Consider the following 17,549-nt stretch of genomic DNA (forward strand, 5'->3'; position numbering starts at 1 on the left):
CTCTGATTTTAGACAGAAAACAGTCACAGTAAAACCACAAATCACCTATGTTTTCTGTACACTTTAGAAAATTCAAATAAAGTACAGTAAGATCAAACTAAGAGATGGTTTAAACAGACTAAAAGTTGGTGAAACTAATATAAAAGACAGTCAAATTTAACTAAAAGGTGTAAAAAGTGAACTAAAAGATAGTAAAACCAACCTAAAAGATGCTAAACACAACTAAAGGAGAATTAAACTAGACTAAAATATATTAAAAACAAACTAAGAGACAGTTTAAACAGACTAAAAGTTGGTAAAACTAAACTAAAAGGTGGATAAAATTAACTAAAATTGTTTCCATACATCTGTATTATGGTATCATGTTTTCTTCTTCAAATCAAAACTTATAGACATTTATTTTAACAGTCACTCAAACTAACACTGTGTCTTATAATGTTCACGTACTGCATCAGCTGATAGTTTACATTATAGCTCTGTTAGCTTAGCACTGTTAGCTTAGCTCTGTTTTTAGACTGAAAACAGTCACAGTAAAACCACAAATCACCTCAGTTTTCCGTACGGTTCATACAGTTAAACTACAGTATAGTAAAACCAACTGAGAGATGGTTTAAACGGACTAAAAGTTGGTGAAACTAATATAAAAGACAGTCAAATTTAACTAAAAGGTGTAAAAAGTGAACTAAAGATAACAAAACCAACCTAACAGATGCACTCACTACCACCCTGCAGTTCCATGAACATTAATCCTGTCAAAGCCTTAACAATTCATACGTAAAATAAAACAAACCGATAAAAGAGCGAGAAAGTAAAACGACAACATTAAACTTTCATCTGCTCTTTGTTCATCCACAGCTTTTTGGTTTTTTTGTTTTTCCTGACGTCCCTCTGTGTGTTCCGTGGTTTAACTAAACTCCCACAATCCCCTGGGCCTTGTTTCCACGGCAGTAGCTCTGTCTTTGCTCTCTCTCTTCCTCTCTCTCCCAGTCATTCTTTCTTGTTGCCGTGCACAGACCAGGCCTGTTGCCGTTCAGTGTCAGCCTCTGTCTGCCGTCCTCTGTCTTCTGAACTAACAAACACATAAAACCCCTGTTGGATTTCTCCCTCCTGTCTGCTCCTCCTCATCCTCCTTGTGCTATTTGTTTTGGTCGGCCCTGCTTCTCGTACTACAGGGAGTCTCCTCTGCTCTTGGACGTGGGCTGTTAGAGTTGCTCTTTTCAAAGTACTCCTTCTCCTTCTTCCTCCTCCCTTCTTCAGTCACCTCTTCTTCTCTCTTCTCGCCTGTCGTCTTATTTTCCCTTCAGCTATTTCTGCTGTCTTTTGGACTGCATTACTTTGTTTTTCTTTGTTTTTCACTCCTCTGTTCTTGACTTCTTCACCTCTTTTTTAGACCATCCATTTTGAACTTATGAACATCTTAACCCAGGCGTGTCCAAAGTCCGGCCCGGGGGCCAATCACAGCCCGCGGTCAGATTTAACACGGCCCACAGCTTGGGTTTTAGAATGTATTATTTACGGCCCGCTTGGACTGTTGAACCGAGTACACGAATCATAAAAGCTTCCAAATGCAGTTCCTCCTTTCACCTCATGGTGGCAGCACCACTCTAACTCTATCTGGCTCTGTGACCTCACCGTGAACCCTTTTAGCTAATTTCTAACCGTGGCGCCTGTAAATAAAAAAAACAAAGTTGACAGTGAGGGCCGCTGCTTCCAGGAGAGATGGGAATTACAATTTTTTTTCACTGAAAATCGAGGTGATTATGTTTGCCTAATTTGTCAACAGACTGTTGCCTTGTTTAAGGAATTCAATGTAAAGAGACACTAGCAGACAAAACATGCTAACGCATACGACAAGCTAGCAGGGAGTGAGCGCTCCGAAAAAGTGAAGCAAATTCCAGCTGCTTTAAACTCAACAGTGGCTCTTCATGTGAACCTGGGAGTTCAATGAATTCACCACCAGGGCAGGATACCAAGTTGCCAGGTTAGTTGCCTCTAACTGCTGGTGTGATGTACTTGTAGATGTGACACAAATATTACTTTCTGAATGATTTTGTGAAAGACAAGAGTAAGAGTCATATGTTTTCATCTTAAACGTTAACAGACTTTGCATTACTGAGTAATATATGAGTACTGATTACTCATATAAGTCATGTTTAAAATGAATGTGGGGTTAAGATTTGTATCAACTTGGACGTTTCAGATACTCCACACAGTTTGTTCTATGTTATCTGACTCCAGATGTGAAAGGAAGGCAGAAATGTTTTTTTTTTTTAAATTTGTTCCCACCCGAGTGGCTCAGATTTGGTTACACTGCCATTTAAAAAAATGATATTGTGACAATGAAAATAAACTTGTAGAACAGCGCGTTTATATGTAATTTTTACTGTTCAAAAAACGTCTGAAGGGACCACTGGCCCCTGGCAGTGTCCACATTATCAGATCTGGCCCTCTTTAAAAAAAGTTTGGACACCCCTGATTTATTACATATATAAAAATGATAATTTATGGCCAGATACTGAAAAAAGGTGCAAAAGAAATGGCAAAAAAGACATTTTCTGACACTTCTATTGCCAAAAAACCCCTTCAAGAAATGTAGGCGCCCTATTATAATCCTGTTATCATCCTTAAAGGGGTTTTAATGCTCTTCTTTTTAGCAGAAATTGTTATTTTGCTGCACTGGTAAATTTTATTCACTGGTTTCATATGACTTGTTTTTATCAATAGTGCTAAATCCTGATAAACTGTACAACTTTATTGAAAAAGCATTGCATTTTCCTAGTGAAAATCTCAGAGATTATCCTTTTTATTCATGTGGTCTATGAGCAGCATCTCTGTCACTGAATCTCCTTGAAATTTTGTTGTGATCTTGCTTATATAGTGTCTCATTTTCTTGGCCTCTGTAGTGAATTGCCACATATGTATGCACGTGCAGCTCTACAAGAGCATTTTCTAAGTTAATATTGAGGACATTTTGGCTTTGTCCTTCATGAAATGTGCAGAATAAATTAGGTAAATGATAATGATTCATGCGCGCATCTGCTCTTCTATCCGGGGAAGAGGCTTTGACTGTCGTTCTCTACCTTGTCCAGATAAGTGTAGCTCCACGTCTTTCCGTCGGCGAAGACTCTGGAGATGATTCGGCCCTGGTTGTCGTACTCCCACTTCTCTGTGGTGGGACCCCTCTGTAGGCCTGTCACCTGCCCAGTACTACAAGGAAAGGACACAAACACAAGCAAATACTGATAAAAATGTCAAGATAAAAAATTTCATAGAAGTCAGTGTTGATCATTATCACAAGGAAGGTCAAGTCATGCTTAACTTCAGGTTAAAAACCAAAGTGGAAGAAATCAGTTGTTTTTAAAAGATGCAACAACAACAACTACATGAAAATGTAATAAAAGCCAAATGTTACTTGTACTGCACTTCTCATTTCAGATGGAAACACAATGTGCTACACAAAGTGTGACATACAAATACCAGCGTCTGGGAGTAAAAGTACACATTACAACCAACAGAATACAGGAAGGATTCTTAATACGCTTTAAGAAGTCTGTGTAGGTTCACACTGGACCAGGTCAACATTCTTCTTGGAAGAACTACCAAGAAAAAAAATACTCTTTAAGAAGAAAAAACCAGCAAAGAATTTGAGTGGATCAAGAAAACCATAAAACACCATAAAATATGTACTAAAGAAGGATAAGGAAGATAAATACTTGAATAAATTTCATTTAGAAAATGGAACTTACTTGAGATAAACTATTAAAAAGGATGAAAACATGAAATAAGTATATAGTAGTGTTTAAAAAATAATATGCAAAGCCAAGAAGAGAAGCACAGCATTTTCATAATAGACAAAAAAGTTGTGAAAGTTGACAAAAGACAAAAATAATGTAAAAGATGTTAAAAAAAAAAAAAAAAACCACACAAAAGATGGAGCAAAGCAACCCTCCCCCACCCAAAAAAAATATTAATATGTAATGAGACATAATCAAAGTGCCATAAAAAAATGCAAAAATGTTAAAGACATAAGATGAAAACTAAATGGAAGAGGTAAAAAGACAAATAATGTAAAAGATGCAACAAGATAAAAACAACCTATGAATATAATACATAGGAGTATATGTATTTTTAGTTTTCTGGAAAATTATTCTGATTATTCACAGAGATGAAAACAAGTTAAAAATAAAAACATTTACCAAAAAAGGCATTATTTCTAGAGGCATATTTAGAGGTAGAACTGAAACAATGACAAAAACCTGAGCTCCAAATCTAAATATAAAGGAGTAAAAGGAAGTATTTTCACTGATAATTAAACTGACTAAACTGTGAAGACAGAGGGAAAATGTTTATCATCATAATCAACTGTAATTTTGGTTTAATCTCCTGGGTTTAGAGCCGCTCACTGTGTGTTCAACTGTGCATGTTTAAAGCCTGTGTGACGGCTCAGAAATATGCAACACAGGAAGAAAAAAATAAAAAAGGAGACATCCTAAAGATTAATATTCCTGCTGCGTTGTCTGTTCAAATGAGTTAACGTGTCAGTAAAATGACAGTGCCTCCAATTTCGCTGCATGTCAGCGTAATGCCACTGTTCCCCTTAAAATGCAAAGGACGGCGTCAGACAGGTGCTTCTGGTAACGAACTGTAAGTCTGATTATGTTTTTATCCTTTCCTCTGAAGTTCCTCAGTGTTCTGTTAACTTTACTTATTTAACCGAGGTGTTGGTTAATACAAGACGCTGCAAAGAAACTGCAAACGCACTGAAAAAAAAAAAAAAAACCTAATCAGAAGCAGCAGCGCTCAGGTCTGACAGGTGAAATAATAACGTTCTGCAACTGAACTTCACCCTGTCATTTTACTGGCAGAAAATGTGACCTATAAAAGTTTCAACCTATAATTTAACCCTTTAACCCCTGAGACAGTATTTCAAGCTGCTGTGAGTTTGTGTTTGTGTTCCTTTTCTTCAGTGTTTTTTTACTGTGTGTTTTAGGGTCAAAACAGGAGGAAGAACAGAAAAAGACAGAGAGGAATGGAAGTTTGACAGGTTTTTTTTTGTTAAATAAGACACTCAGAATGCATGTCAATTATAGATTTAGGATGTTGAGCATGAACTGTGAACTGGAACACACTGAACAACATAAGGATTTGAATTTGGGTCCAGTAGTTTTAGTTTTGGGCTCTTTTTTTCTAAATCAGTCCAGTTGCTTTTTAACACCTGGGTGAACTCCATAAAACAGTTACATGGTCAAAAAAAGAATAAAATAAGCAACAAAATGAACAAAAATGAATAATAAACCAACAAAATAATAAGAAACATGAACGAAACAAGCCACAAACTGAACAAAATTGAAGAAAAACAAAAAATGCAAAAAAGAAAAAAAAAGCAACTAAATGAACAAAAACGAATATTTACAAAGTAATGAATAACATGACAAAAATTAGCAAAAAAAATGGACTAAAATGAAGAAAAAAAAAGAGTATAAGCAATAAAATAAAAAACTAGAAGCACTCGGAGAGCGCAGACCTCCGCCAAGGCTGATCAGTGACCCCCCCCCCCCCCCCCGTGGGCCCCCCCACGCCAAGGAGGTTATGTTTTTGCCAGGGTTTGTTTGTCTGTCTGTCTGTTTGTTTGTCTGTCCATTAGTGTGCAACATAACTCAAAAAGTTATGGACAGATTTTGATGAAATTTTCTGGTCTGCGCCCCCCCCGTGGGCCCCCCCACCCCCGATCACCACCAAAATTTAATCATTTCTTCCTTATCCCATTTCCAACAAACCCTGAAAATTTCATCAAAATCTGTCCATAACTTTTTGAGTTATGTTGCACACTAACGGACAGACAAACAGACAGACAGACAAACAAACAAACCCTGGCAAAAACAGAACCTCCTTGGCGGAGGTAATAACATAAACAAAATAAGCCACAAACTAAACAAAATTGAAGAAAAAAAAAAAGTACAAAAAAAAGCAATTAAATGACCAAAAATGAATATTTACAGAATAATAAATAACATGAAAAAATGTGCAAGAAAACTGACTACAATTAAACAAACAAACAAAAAAAAAAGAATAAAATAAGTAACAAGTTTTCAGATTTGGTCCCAGTAGTTTTAGTTTTGTGTCTTTTTTTCTAAATTGTTCAGCTGCTTTTTGCCATGTGGTTGAACTCCAAAAAGCAGTTACATGGTTAAAACTTGGCAAAAATACAGTAAAAAAACAAAAAGATACAAAATCACCACAACAGTTAAAACACACAGTTAAAAACAAAAAACTTGAAGGAAAACGCTGTAAAGACGTCAGATGTCTGAAAAGAACACGGTCTATTCTATCAGTGCATTCTGAATTTTTTTCCTATGGAGCAAAAGATAAAATTTTTTACGAATATTTAAAATAACTCATACATTCTGAACGTCAGGGGTTAAAAGGTCACTGCAGACTGCATTTTAAATTGTGTACATTGTCCAACGATAACAAAGATTCTCTTCTATCTGGATGACAGGAAGAAGCACATCTGCAACTGAACAACAGAAACATGTTTGGGAGTTTGTTTTTTTAATAATTAACTTTGCAGGGGGTGCACTGAGCATGCATATTTTGAGCAAATTGTTGAATTTTTATAAATATTCAAAAATAAATCATTCATTCAGAAGGTTCAGGGGCTCCTTAAGGTCATGTGTTTAACAGAGTGAACACTGGAGGTAGATGTACATACCAGCCTGTGAAGATCATCTAGAAAGTCATGGTTGGAAATATTTCTGTAATAAGTCGGAGTTGGTTGACTTTAGCTCAGCGCCCTCATCTGCAGAGGAGCTGAAGTGCAGCTTTGGTTTGGAAACATGGGCGTTGAGTGCAGAAGTGCTCACCTGGAGTAGGTCAGGTTCACAGACAGGAGTTTACTGCTGGGAACCCACAGCGTCGGGTGGCCCTGAGTGTCGTAGATGATCTTCAACAGAAACTTCCTGTGGTCGTCGTAAATTTTCTCTGTTCGCAGCGAGCGGTCGTAATCCACAGACAACAGGTTTCTGCCGTTGACCTGAGGGGGGCGGAGATGGACACGAAACCAGTGAATTTAGACTGGGATGGCTGGTTTGTTGTTGGTGCAGTTCCTCCTGTTTCAAGAAATGTTACCAACATCATTTTCACTTGTTCCATCGGCAGATTTTTTTGCTTGAACTACGCAAAAAAAAAAAAAAAAAAAACTTGAATTAACAAGTGAAAATAAGTGAAACAAGTAAGCGAACAGGAATCCTGCCCTTGGCCTTAGAAACTGGGAGACTGACCCAAACCCCAGAAGAAAACAGACTTTGTGGACCGTGTGATTTGGGGGAAGTGGAAAATGAATCCCATGTTCTTTTGTATTGTCGTCTGTATGATGAACTGAGAGCCTCTGTGTTTGATGACGTGTATCTGATCTGTTCTGGAGCATTAGTGAGGGTTAGCTGTGACTTAAAGCTCCACCGTATGATGTGGCATTTTTACACTTTTCTTTTGTCATCTTAAAATGCTACTAATAAGTGTGTGTCAAACTAAAATGTAAAAGAAATCCACCAGGTATTGAAACTCAAAAAAGTTTAATTCTCATATATTTCTGATAAAAGTCTGACCAATCATTTTAGTCGGTCCGAATAAAATAATTGGCCGAACCTGACTGAGCCTCCTGTCAATCATCCATTATCGCCGTCTCACATCCGATATGTGTCCCTCTGAATCTGACGCTTCACTGGCGCTGCTTCTCCTGTCACTGACCACAGTCTACTGACCACTGACCACAGTCTACTGACCACTGACCACAGTCTACTGTCTAGGATGTGTTTGGATAGAACTGACATGCACATGTGGAAGGGAATAAACAGATTTATGAACAGAAACGACAACTGAGGGGAACAAACGGGAGTCTGATGAATGAAGGATGGAGATAAAAGTCCAGAAGTCAGCTGTACTGGACTGAACAGGTCTGCATAAAGCTCAGCTTTTCTGACGATGGGACTCATACAGGTACATGTACCTGGTGTCACACATGTAAGATGATGTAGGATGAGAATTGTATGGACTATGAAACTTCAAATGTCCACGGAAAATTTGCGGAGGCCACGCGTTCACAGTGCACGCGCCCATCCCCTGGGCACTGCAGTGAAGACCCTGACCCAGTACTGCACAGACCAGGTCTACTGATGGAACAGGTCTACTGATGGAACAGGTCTACTGATGGAACAGGTCTACTGATGGAACAGGTCTACTGATGGAACAGGAGCCGCGGGCCCGCGGCAGGTGGATGATGCATCTGATTACTGAGGGAGGGGTCCGCGGACACGCCAAAACGGACCGGACCTCCACCTCTGCTTCCTCCTCCGTTTCCATCGCGCATCAGATGAGAGGAGGAGGAGCCTCAGAGCTCAGGCAGAGGGAAGGGGGCAGGGCTTTGGAGGGAGGCGGGTTGTTCAAGTTCAAACTTTTACTAAGTGCTGTGAGAAATGCCACATCTGTAGGTAGAGCTGTAATATGTGTATGGCAATGCTTATTGGCCTTTTTGTTTCTTTTTTTTGGATTTTTGTAATTTGTAAAGTTGCACCCTGAGTGAGAGCCATAGGATGTATGTTTGTCCCACGGTTGTTTATTGTAAAGTGCCTTTGAGTACTTAGAAAAGCGCTATATAAAACTGATGTATTATTATTATTATTATCATCATTATTATCCTGTTGTGATTATTGCATTAACCATCTTCTTGCTTGTCAGATTAGAAACACAACTTGTGCTCAGACTTGACACACAGCTCCCTTCCTGCCAAACTTCCACCTACGCTACAATATGTTATTATGACAGTACTTTACTGATCCAACCCACTTGAGACTGAGTTGGTCTGAATGTGGAACCTGAACTAAAATGTTTGTAAATTTCTTAGTGTAATTTTTTGCATTTCACAACTTCATCCCAGGGCCGGACTGGGCCCTTTGGCGGGCCGGATTGGGCCCCCGGGCCTCATGTTTGACACCTGTGAGCTAGAGGATCAAAATCAATGTGGGTTTTGAGAATTTTTCTAATTTCAAGTAGATTTAAATGATTTTCTATTATTTGACATTATCCCAGTGCAATAAATACAAGAAAAATGATTAGCTGAACAGTTTTTTTTCAACACCTGCACTGAAACAAACTGCAGCCGCTATAAACACCGTAACATCAACATAAAACACTGTAGCTCGGAGCCAACTAGCCGCTCTTTATTGCTTTCTAAATGACGCTCTGTTTGTTCAAACTCTAATTTACGAAGACAGATCGCTCAGGTCCGACTCCGAGCTCACCTCACGGTTCTCCGAACGCAAGGAGAAATCCAAGGAATGAGCCCATCAGCTGTTTCACAGGCCCGTTTCATTAAAGGGAGAGTCTTCCTGGAAATGGTTCAAGAGCCGTTTTTCTCATCTTTTTATTCCACCACTCATTCATTTGTAAATTAGCAGCGGTTGAAGGTGATGAGGTGAGTAAAGGTGGCAGAGATGGAAGATACTGAGACAATGGCCAGCGGCCAGCTGGACCGACCATCACAGCGTCGGACGGATGCCAGAGACGAGACTGGGATGGCAGGAGCGCTCTAAAGACCACCAGGGCCCGTCTGAGTCATGTGGGACTTATGCTGCCTTCAAGTGCAGTGGGAATTATGGGAAATACTACTTATGAACTCGAAAATTACACATGAACACACCTTCATGTCATATTTTCCACTGGGGAAATGGGAAAAAATGGTCTGGATCAGCACTGACGCTGGTCTAATGCAGGGCTGTCAAACTCATTTTCTTTCGGGGGCCACATTCAGCCCCGTTTAATCTGAAGTGGGCCGGACCAGTAAAATAAAAGCATGAGAACCAATAAATAATGACAACTCCAAATTGTTTTAGCACAAAAAGTAACATTCAATTATGCCAATATTTACATTTACAAACTATCCAAACAAAAAGGATGAGAATAACCTGAAAAAAAAGACATTTGTTAAGAAATGTGATTACAATTTTATCAGTATTCTGCCTCGATTTATCATTTCTACATATGCATTATAGGTCACATCTACAAAGACACAAACATTTAATAACAGGCAAATTATTGTTAAAACTGTACTTAATTTACTTCAGACATTTCAGGTTGTTCATATTTTATTGTTAAAGGATAGTTTGTAAATGTAAACATTTTCATAATTTAATGTTTTTTGCACTAAATCAAAGAGAAAAAATTGGTGTTGTCATTATTTATAGGTTATTATGATATTATTTTTGAGTTTGATGGCCTAACTTGCACTTTGCAAATTCATTCCATGGGCCGGATTGGAACCGTTGGCGGGCCGGTTTTGGCCCCCGGGCCGCATGTTTGACACCTGTGGTCTAATGTTCTAAAACACATGTTCCTTTCACCTTACTTGTGTTGTTCTTGTATTTTCTTATATTTACTTCTTGTATTTTTTTTTTTTTTTTTTTTGCCACTTATTTGCCACTTTCTGGAATTTCCCCTTGTGGGACAAATAAAGGCTGATCTTATCTTATCTTATGGGTAAGGAACCAAATATGGTAACTTCATTGACTTTGATTTTCTACATTAAAATAAAAAAATGTGAAAAATTCCACAAAACTAATAAAATGATGTCCTTCAATAACACACTAAGGTTGAAATTTTGAATTTAAGAGTAATTTCTGTGCCCTATCAAGGGTTTAACACGAATGATTAACAGCTTCTATTAACGTTCTGCTGCTGTTAGCTGATGTCAGTGTATAAGTAGTCGCTTTTCCATTTACTCTCAAATTGCACAAATATAACTTGCGCATAAAAATTTACCGAATGGAAAAAAGACAATTTCGCCAAAAGTCTCATTTTTCGATTGAAAGTTTTTGCGCTGACAAGAGGTGGGTTTTTTGGGCGTAGCACAAATGGTGTATCACACAAAACTGTGATGGAAAGACCGTTTTTTTTGCAACTAGAGTCAGGTGAATTAAAAAACCGGATGGTGACAGACGTTACAACAAGTGAAGAAGAAGAAGAAAAATGTCACAGTACGTGTGGACACACCAGGAAACCACATCATTTTTGAATTTAGTAGGAGACAGAGGGGTAATATATAATAATAATGAATATATCTGTAAATCAACACCATATTTACGTTTGTCACCATGTTTATGGAATGACTTCTCGTGTCATTTCGTTATAATAAATAAACAAATCATGGCATTTGGGATTTAATGGAAAAACCGACATTACGCACTTCTGTTTTTTCGACATTTAGCAAATATCGGTAAAGTTTTGTGCAGATGTCCGATGGAAAAGTGACTAATGTCCCTGCGATCCCCTCGAGGATAAAGTTCACAAAATGAATGAATGAATGAATAAATGAATGAGTGGAAAAAAAAAATCTATCAGATTAATTAACATGTCCAACACTGTTTTACTAAAGTAACACGTCACCATAAATTGCCATCCATTTTTCGCTTCAACAACAAAAGCACCTGAACACAACACACTGGTCATTCCATATTCAGTTCTGTAATATCCACCCAGTAAATGACGAGTCAAATATTCCCTTTCCTTTCACCTCTCTTCTGGTACTTCCTGACTGACAGATGCCTTTCTCTTCCTCTGTCCTTGATTGTGAAGTTTGTGTGTTGTATTTTAGTTTGGCCTTTGAGTTTGACATTCTTCATATGAAGCGTTTGGGGAAAAAAAAAACCAAAAAAACAACAGGAGCTGTCAGTCTTCCTTTAAGGTGTCCCGTCTATTATTGCAGCCGATTCAGCCCATTTGTACAGTACATGCACTTTATATCAATGTGAAAAGCAATTTGAGTAACTGACCTTTCCAGTCAGAGCGTTTGTGAAAAATGATCTCCCTGTGGCCCGTCACTGACCTCAGGTGTCAGATTTAAGAGTTAGAGCTTAGGAAGGATGAACAAGGATGTGTTTATCAGGGTCTGGGGGACACGGGACCCACTCTCCTCTAAATCTACGTCTTTTATTGCACTTATTTACATCAGAGTTAATTGTTTTTTTTAATCAGTCAGGACTCTGTTTTTGTGTTCTGGGACGTGTCCACATGAAAACGCATCTTTTCCTATCCGATCTGTTTCTTTGTCGTTTTCAAAAAAGTGCTCTGTAAACACAGTCGTTTCAGGAAGTATCTGCGTCCACATAAAACCGAGGTTATAACAGTTTTGGATTTTTCCTTACAGTTTAGTTTTATTTAGTTTTGACTTTTTTTCCTCAAATTCTGTTTGTTTGTTTTAATTCGTTTTTAGAGCAGGTTAGCTTGTTTTTATTAGTTTTTGTTTTTTTCTAAATTCTTAGTTTTAGTTTTTTCATATCTTTTTATCTTCCTCACATTTATCATATTAAAACATAAATCCCGTACAGGACTCTATTTTCTCCCAACTTTAGTTTCCAGGCAGAGTGGGGATGAGAAGTGACAGTTACAGTTAATTCAATTTATAATTATAGTGATTATTATTGTTACTTACTTACATACTTGTATTGTATTGTTGGTATGACTACTATTACACTGCTCTACAATGTCTTAGAAAATATCTGCTTCAGACATTAAATGTGCAAAATCTGACATACTTTAATAAGATGAATCAGAAAACAAATTACAAAAGTGGTGGTTGGCTCATGTTTTCAGTATGTATGATGGTGTGTTATTACACATATATGTTGGTTTATGTACACTCAACAAAAATATAAACGCACCACTTTTGTTTTTGCTCCCATTTGTCATGAGCTGAACTCAAAGATCTAAAACTTTTTCTATGTACACAAAAGGCCTATTTCTCTCAAATATTGTTCATAAATTTGTCTAAATCTGTGTTAGTGAGCACTTCTCCTTTGTCCTTTGCTGAGATAATCCATCCACCTCACAGCTGTAGCAGATCCAGATGCTGATTAGACAGCAGGATTATTGCACAGGTGTGCCTTAGGATGGCCACAATAAAAGGCCACTCTAAAATGTGCACTTTTACTGTATTGGGTGGTCCAGGGGGGTCAGAAAACCAGTCAGTATTTGGTGTGACCACCATTTTCCTCACACAGTCTTCTTCATGAATTCTCTGAAACAGCTTTGGAGATGGCTTATGGTAGAGAAATGAACATTCAATTCACAGGCAGAAGCTCTGGTGGAGATTCCTGAAGTCACATGACCAGTGCATATTCCCTCAAAACTTGTGACATCTGTGGTATTGTGCTGTGTCATAAAACTGCACATTTTGGAGTGGCCTTTTATTGTGGCCAGCCTAAGGCACACCTGTGCAAAAATCCTGCTGTCTAATCAGCATCTTGATCTGCCAAACCTGTGAGGTGGATGGATTATCTCAGCAAAGAACAAGTGTTCACTAACACAAATTTAGACAGATTTGTGAACAATATTTGAGAGAAATAAACCTTGTGTGTACACAGAAAAAGTTTTAGATCTTTGAGTTCAGCTCATGACAAATGGGAGCAAAAACAAAAGTGGTGAGTTTATATTTTTGTTGAGTGTACATTTATACAATGGATTTATAAATGTTCCACTACAAAGAAGCAGAAAAGTGACTGTATTGTAATGTGCAGACACTGTTTTGAGGTGGATGTGCTAACTCTGAGACAAACACTCCTTTTGAATAAAACCCATTCTCTCATTATTTCTCAGAATTTCGCATTTTGGCCCAAGACTGTATCTTAGAAACTACAACCAACTAGTGCTTTTGATTTAATTTTTCTTTATTAGTGACTCAAATTTGGTAAAGTTTAACTACTTTTATTCTGGAAACATTTTACTTGTAGACCAGTGTTGTCACTTTGTTATAACTTTTGTTCTGTGATTATTAAACTATTGCGGTTTATTCACTACTGTCTTTATATATATATACATATTTTTTTATAGTTCCTGTATTGCTTTTTTCTTGTGGTATTTTTTGTGCGTATATTTGGTGTTTGCGCTGCTTTTGAAACCTCAAACTCCTGAGGGCTCTGAGTTCTGTCTAATCCAGGGGTGTCAAACATACGGCCCGTGGGCCAAAACCGGCCCGTCAAAGAGCCCAGTCCGGCCCCTGGGATGAATTTGTGAAATGAAGATGTTAACTATCATTTTAGTTCAGGTTCCACATTCAAGCCAATTCGATCTCAAATGGAGCAGGAAAACACTATCACAACAACCTACAGCACAGGTGTCAAACATGCGGCCCGGGGGCCAAATCCGGCCCAACAAAGGGTCCGATACGACCTGTGGGATGAATTTGTGAAATGCAAAAATTACACTGAAGATATTAACAATCAGTGGAGTCAAAATCATTTTAATTCAGGTTCCACATACACACACATACAGTCTAATTAGATTTCCAGTGGGTCAGAACCAGTAAAGTATGAACATAATAACCTATAAATAATGACAACCCCACATTTTATCTTTGTTTTTTTCTGGTGTAAAAAAGTAAAATTACATGAAAATGTTTACATTACCAAACTATATTTTTACAAAAATGTGAATAACCTGAACAAATATTAACAAACAGAAATGTTTTAAGAAAAGTAAATGGAATTTTACCAATATTCTGTCTGTTATTAAATGTTTTGTGTGTTTGTAACGCACATGTGTAAATGATAAACTGATAAACTGAGGCAGAATATTGGTAAAATGACACTTGTTTTTCTTAAATCAGTTCAAGCTGTTGATGTTATTCAGATTTTTTAGGAAACTTTGTAGATGTAAACCTGATCATAATAGAATTTTACTATTTTCACTGGTGTTATTTTACTGGTTCGGCCCACTGCAGATCCAACTGGGCTGAATATGGAACTGAACTAAAATGAGTTTGACAGCCCTGATCTAATCTAAAATAATCTAAAATAATCTCATCTAATCTAACCTAATATGTTTTCCACACTCAATAGTTTTAGTATTTTTTATTGTCGTCCATACATCACAGCAGATAATGCATAGAACAGTCTATTTGCCGTATTCCAAGTGTATCTAAGGAGGGCGTACATTCTGTGACTGACAGCGGGTGATTTTATTGTTTATCTAACGAGCTGCATTCTCCTGCGAGCACACAATTACACTTCTTCAGTCGGATTATCGCGCCGTGAAAACCAGCATGCACATTAGCATTTATTGTAAAGAAAGGATTAAAGTTCACTGCTGTTTCGCCAGCCCCCGCAATCACCCCATCATCATTAACAGCTTAAAGTGGCATCTTGGCGCTGCAGCCAGACAGCTGGACTGCGTTTTAGCGGGAACAAATTGTCACACATAAGCAGAGCACATGCAGCGAACACGTACAGGATATGTGCGGTGTTTAGGATGCCCTTTTACCAAAACACACCTATCCACAATTCATTAGCGCCGGCTTCCAATCCGGCGCTCAGTGGACCACACATGCTGTTCTGTTCATTAGGGTTTATTGTAGCACGCTGAGAGTGGCGATGCGGCGTGGATGGAACCCTCCAGAGGCCACACACGCCACAGTTTTCCTGCTATTAGGCTGGGCTGGTTAGTCAACTTCATGTAATATTAAAACGCTGCAGGCAAATCACTGTCTCTTCCCTCTCGGCTAATAGCTTGTAAAAACAACACACGCGCAACACGCTAACAGGCGCGGGGGGGGGGGGACCCGGCATAACCTGCGGTGCGATGATCGCAGAGGGGGATGTCATGTGACTCGGCGGTTTTATTTCGTGTCATGCGGCCGGTCCTCCTGGGTTTACCAGGCAACAAAAGGCAAAGTTTCAGCGGTGACTGTGTTTGATTACAAAACCACAGCTTCTTTTACAGATCGGGCTCCGACACAATGAGATCTGACACAGAAGGTTCCTGAACACAAGGAAGGAATCAACGCCAATAAAAGAGCGGGCAGCAAAACAAAAAATAAACATCACTTTCAGCAGAATCTGTCCTCTGGAGGGAAATTAAACCAGATTCTGTGCAGCTGCCGGTGATGTTCCTGAACAGAACTTCTGAGTGTTTAACCCATAAAAGGCCCAGCCTTACTTTAAACCTGTTCCCAAATTCATTTTCTCTCTATGTAAGCTTTTTTTTTTCACTTTACCTGCCAATGGGACTGGAGATGGAGGTTAGCTGTCATGCAAATGATCATTAATACGAACTGTTCCATTTTAAAAATAAATCATTCATTCACTCATTCATTCCTTAACCACTTTTTAGCTTAATTATTCTGCTTTTACATTCATTTCACCAACTTCTAGTCTTTGACTTTAAACCAGTGTTTCCTCAATAACAGCATCATGAGCCTCCTGCTGCCTGCCTGCTAAATTTAGAATAAAAAAAATTCAGATGCAAAAAATTCAAAAGCAAAAAATTCAGATCACACATCCAGGACAACAAGGATAAGCAATCGATTCTATCTCAAGTCGAACTGACAGCCGGCCAATGGAGTTACGTTAGGTTGGTCATGTGACACTGATGCAGGAAGATGGTCAGTGCAGATGTGTGATCTGAATTTTTTGCACTTGAATTTTCTGCTTTTGAATTTTTTGCATCTAAATTCTTTTGCATCTGAAGTTTTTTTTATTCTAAATATATGAACAGTTAAATTAAGAGACAAAAAATTCAGATACTTAACTTCAGTGCAAATAAAAAAATTCAGATACTTAATTTCAATGCAAAACAAATCAGTGCTACAAATTCAGTGGCTTTTATGATTCAAAATCTGATGAGACAGATTTACTTCCATAATTTCACCAATTGTTTCATAGTAGGCGAATGGAGATGATAATCACAGTTATACAATAATCACAATTATGTCCAATAATTGCGATATGGGGTTGATGTGATGACGTGAAGGGGCCTAACTGTGACTGGTGTATGTGCAGAGGTGCATGTGTTCAGTCCACTCCAGTCCTGGACGGTGCAGCTGCTGCAGTCTGGGACCTCTGCCCAGTCATCCATAACAGAACAAGCAGTTTAGAAACTCATGGTCAGACGATGCTTTTTGTATTGAGTCCCAGTATTATAATAGTTTCTTCAGTCGGCTATTTCCCTGAATTTATGATCAATGAAAACGGAGAGAAGTAGTAGAGTTCCTGGCCAGGGACCAGCTGGAGTCAAAACAAGGATTCAAGTTGAGCCATCACATGTAGACGATAAGACACACATGCCAGGAAATAACAACATGAGAAATCCATGGACTTATAATGCATTTGCTGTTCCTTTAGGCACTTAACCTTCCTTTTCTGATGACAGATTGCACAGTTCACATCCTGCAAACTGTCAGATTTGTAAAATACTGCTACCACATGATGTAGTACCAGATGTCTAAGTAGTTTTACTTAAAAAAATCCTTTAAAGTAAATTTAAACGTGCATACTTAGTACTTTTACTTAAGTAAGATTGTTGATGTAGTACACTGGAAAAAACCTTAATATTACCAAGTGTATTTTCCTCATTTCTAGTCCAAATATCTCATCACACTTAAAACTAGAAGCACTCGGAGAGCGCAGACCTCCGCCAAGGCTGATCAGTGGCCCCCCCCGTGGGCCCCCCCACCCCCGATCACCACCAAAATTTAATCATTTCTTCCTTATCCCATTTCCAACAAA

At 38.3% G+C, this 17,549-nt stretch overlaps 1 protein-coding gene across 1 annotated transcript in view; it reads right to left on the reverse strand.

Moving 5' to 3' along the window:
- The window catches only part of tenm3 (teneurin transmembrane protein 3), a 776,142-nt gene that overhangs the window by 47,259 nt on the left and 711,334 nt on the right, over positions 1-17,549 (reverse strand). The window contains exons 46-47 of the mRNA XM_030128911.1: positions 6,864-7,033; positions 3,081-3,207 (exon numbers count right to left, since the gene is read on the reverse strand). Coding sequence (XP_029984771.1) covers positions 3,081-3,207; positions 6,864-7,033 — 297 coding nt within the window. The remainder of the gene's footprint in view (positions 1-3,080; positions 3,208-6,863; positions 7,034-17,549) is intronic.

Source organism: Sphaeramia orbicularis, chromosome 1, assembly GCF_902148855.1.
Source record: "Sphaeramia orbicularis chromosome 1, fSphaOr1.1, whole genome shotgun sequence".
Classification (NCBI taxonomy): Eukaryota; Metazoa; Chordata; class Actinopteri; order Kurtiformes; family Apogonidae; genus Sphaeramia; species Sphaeramia orbicularis.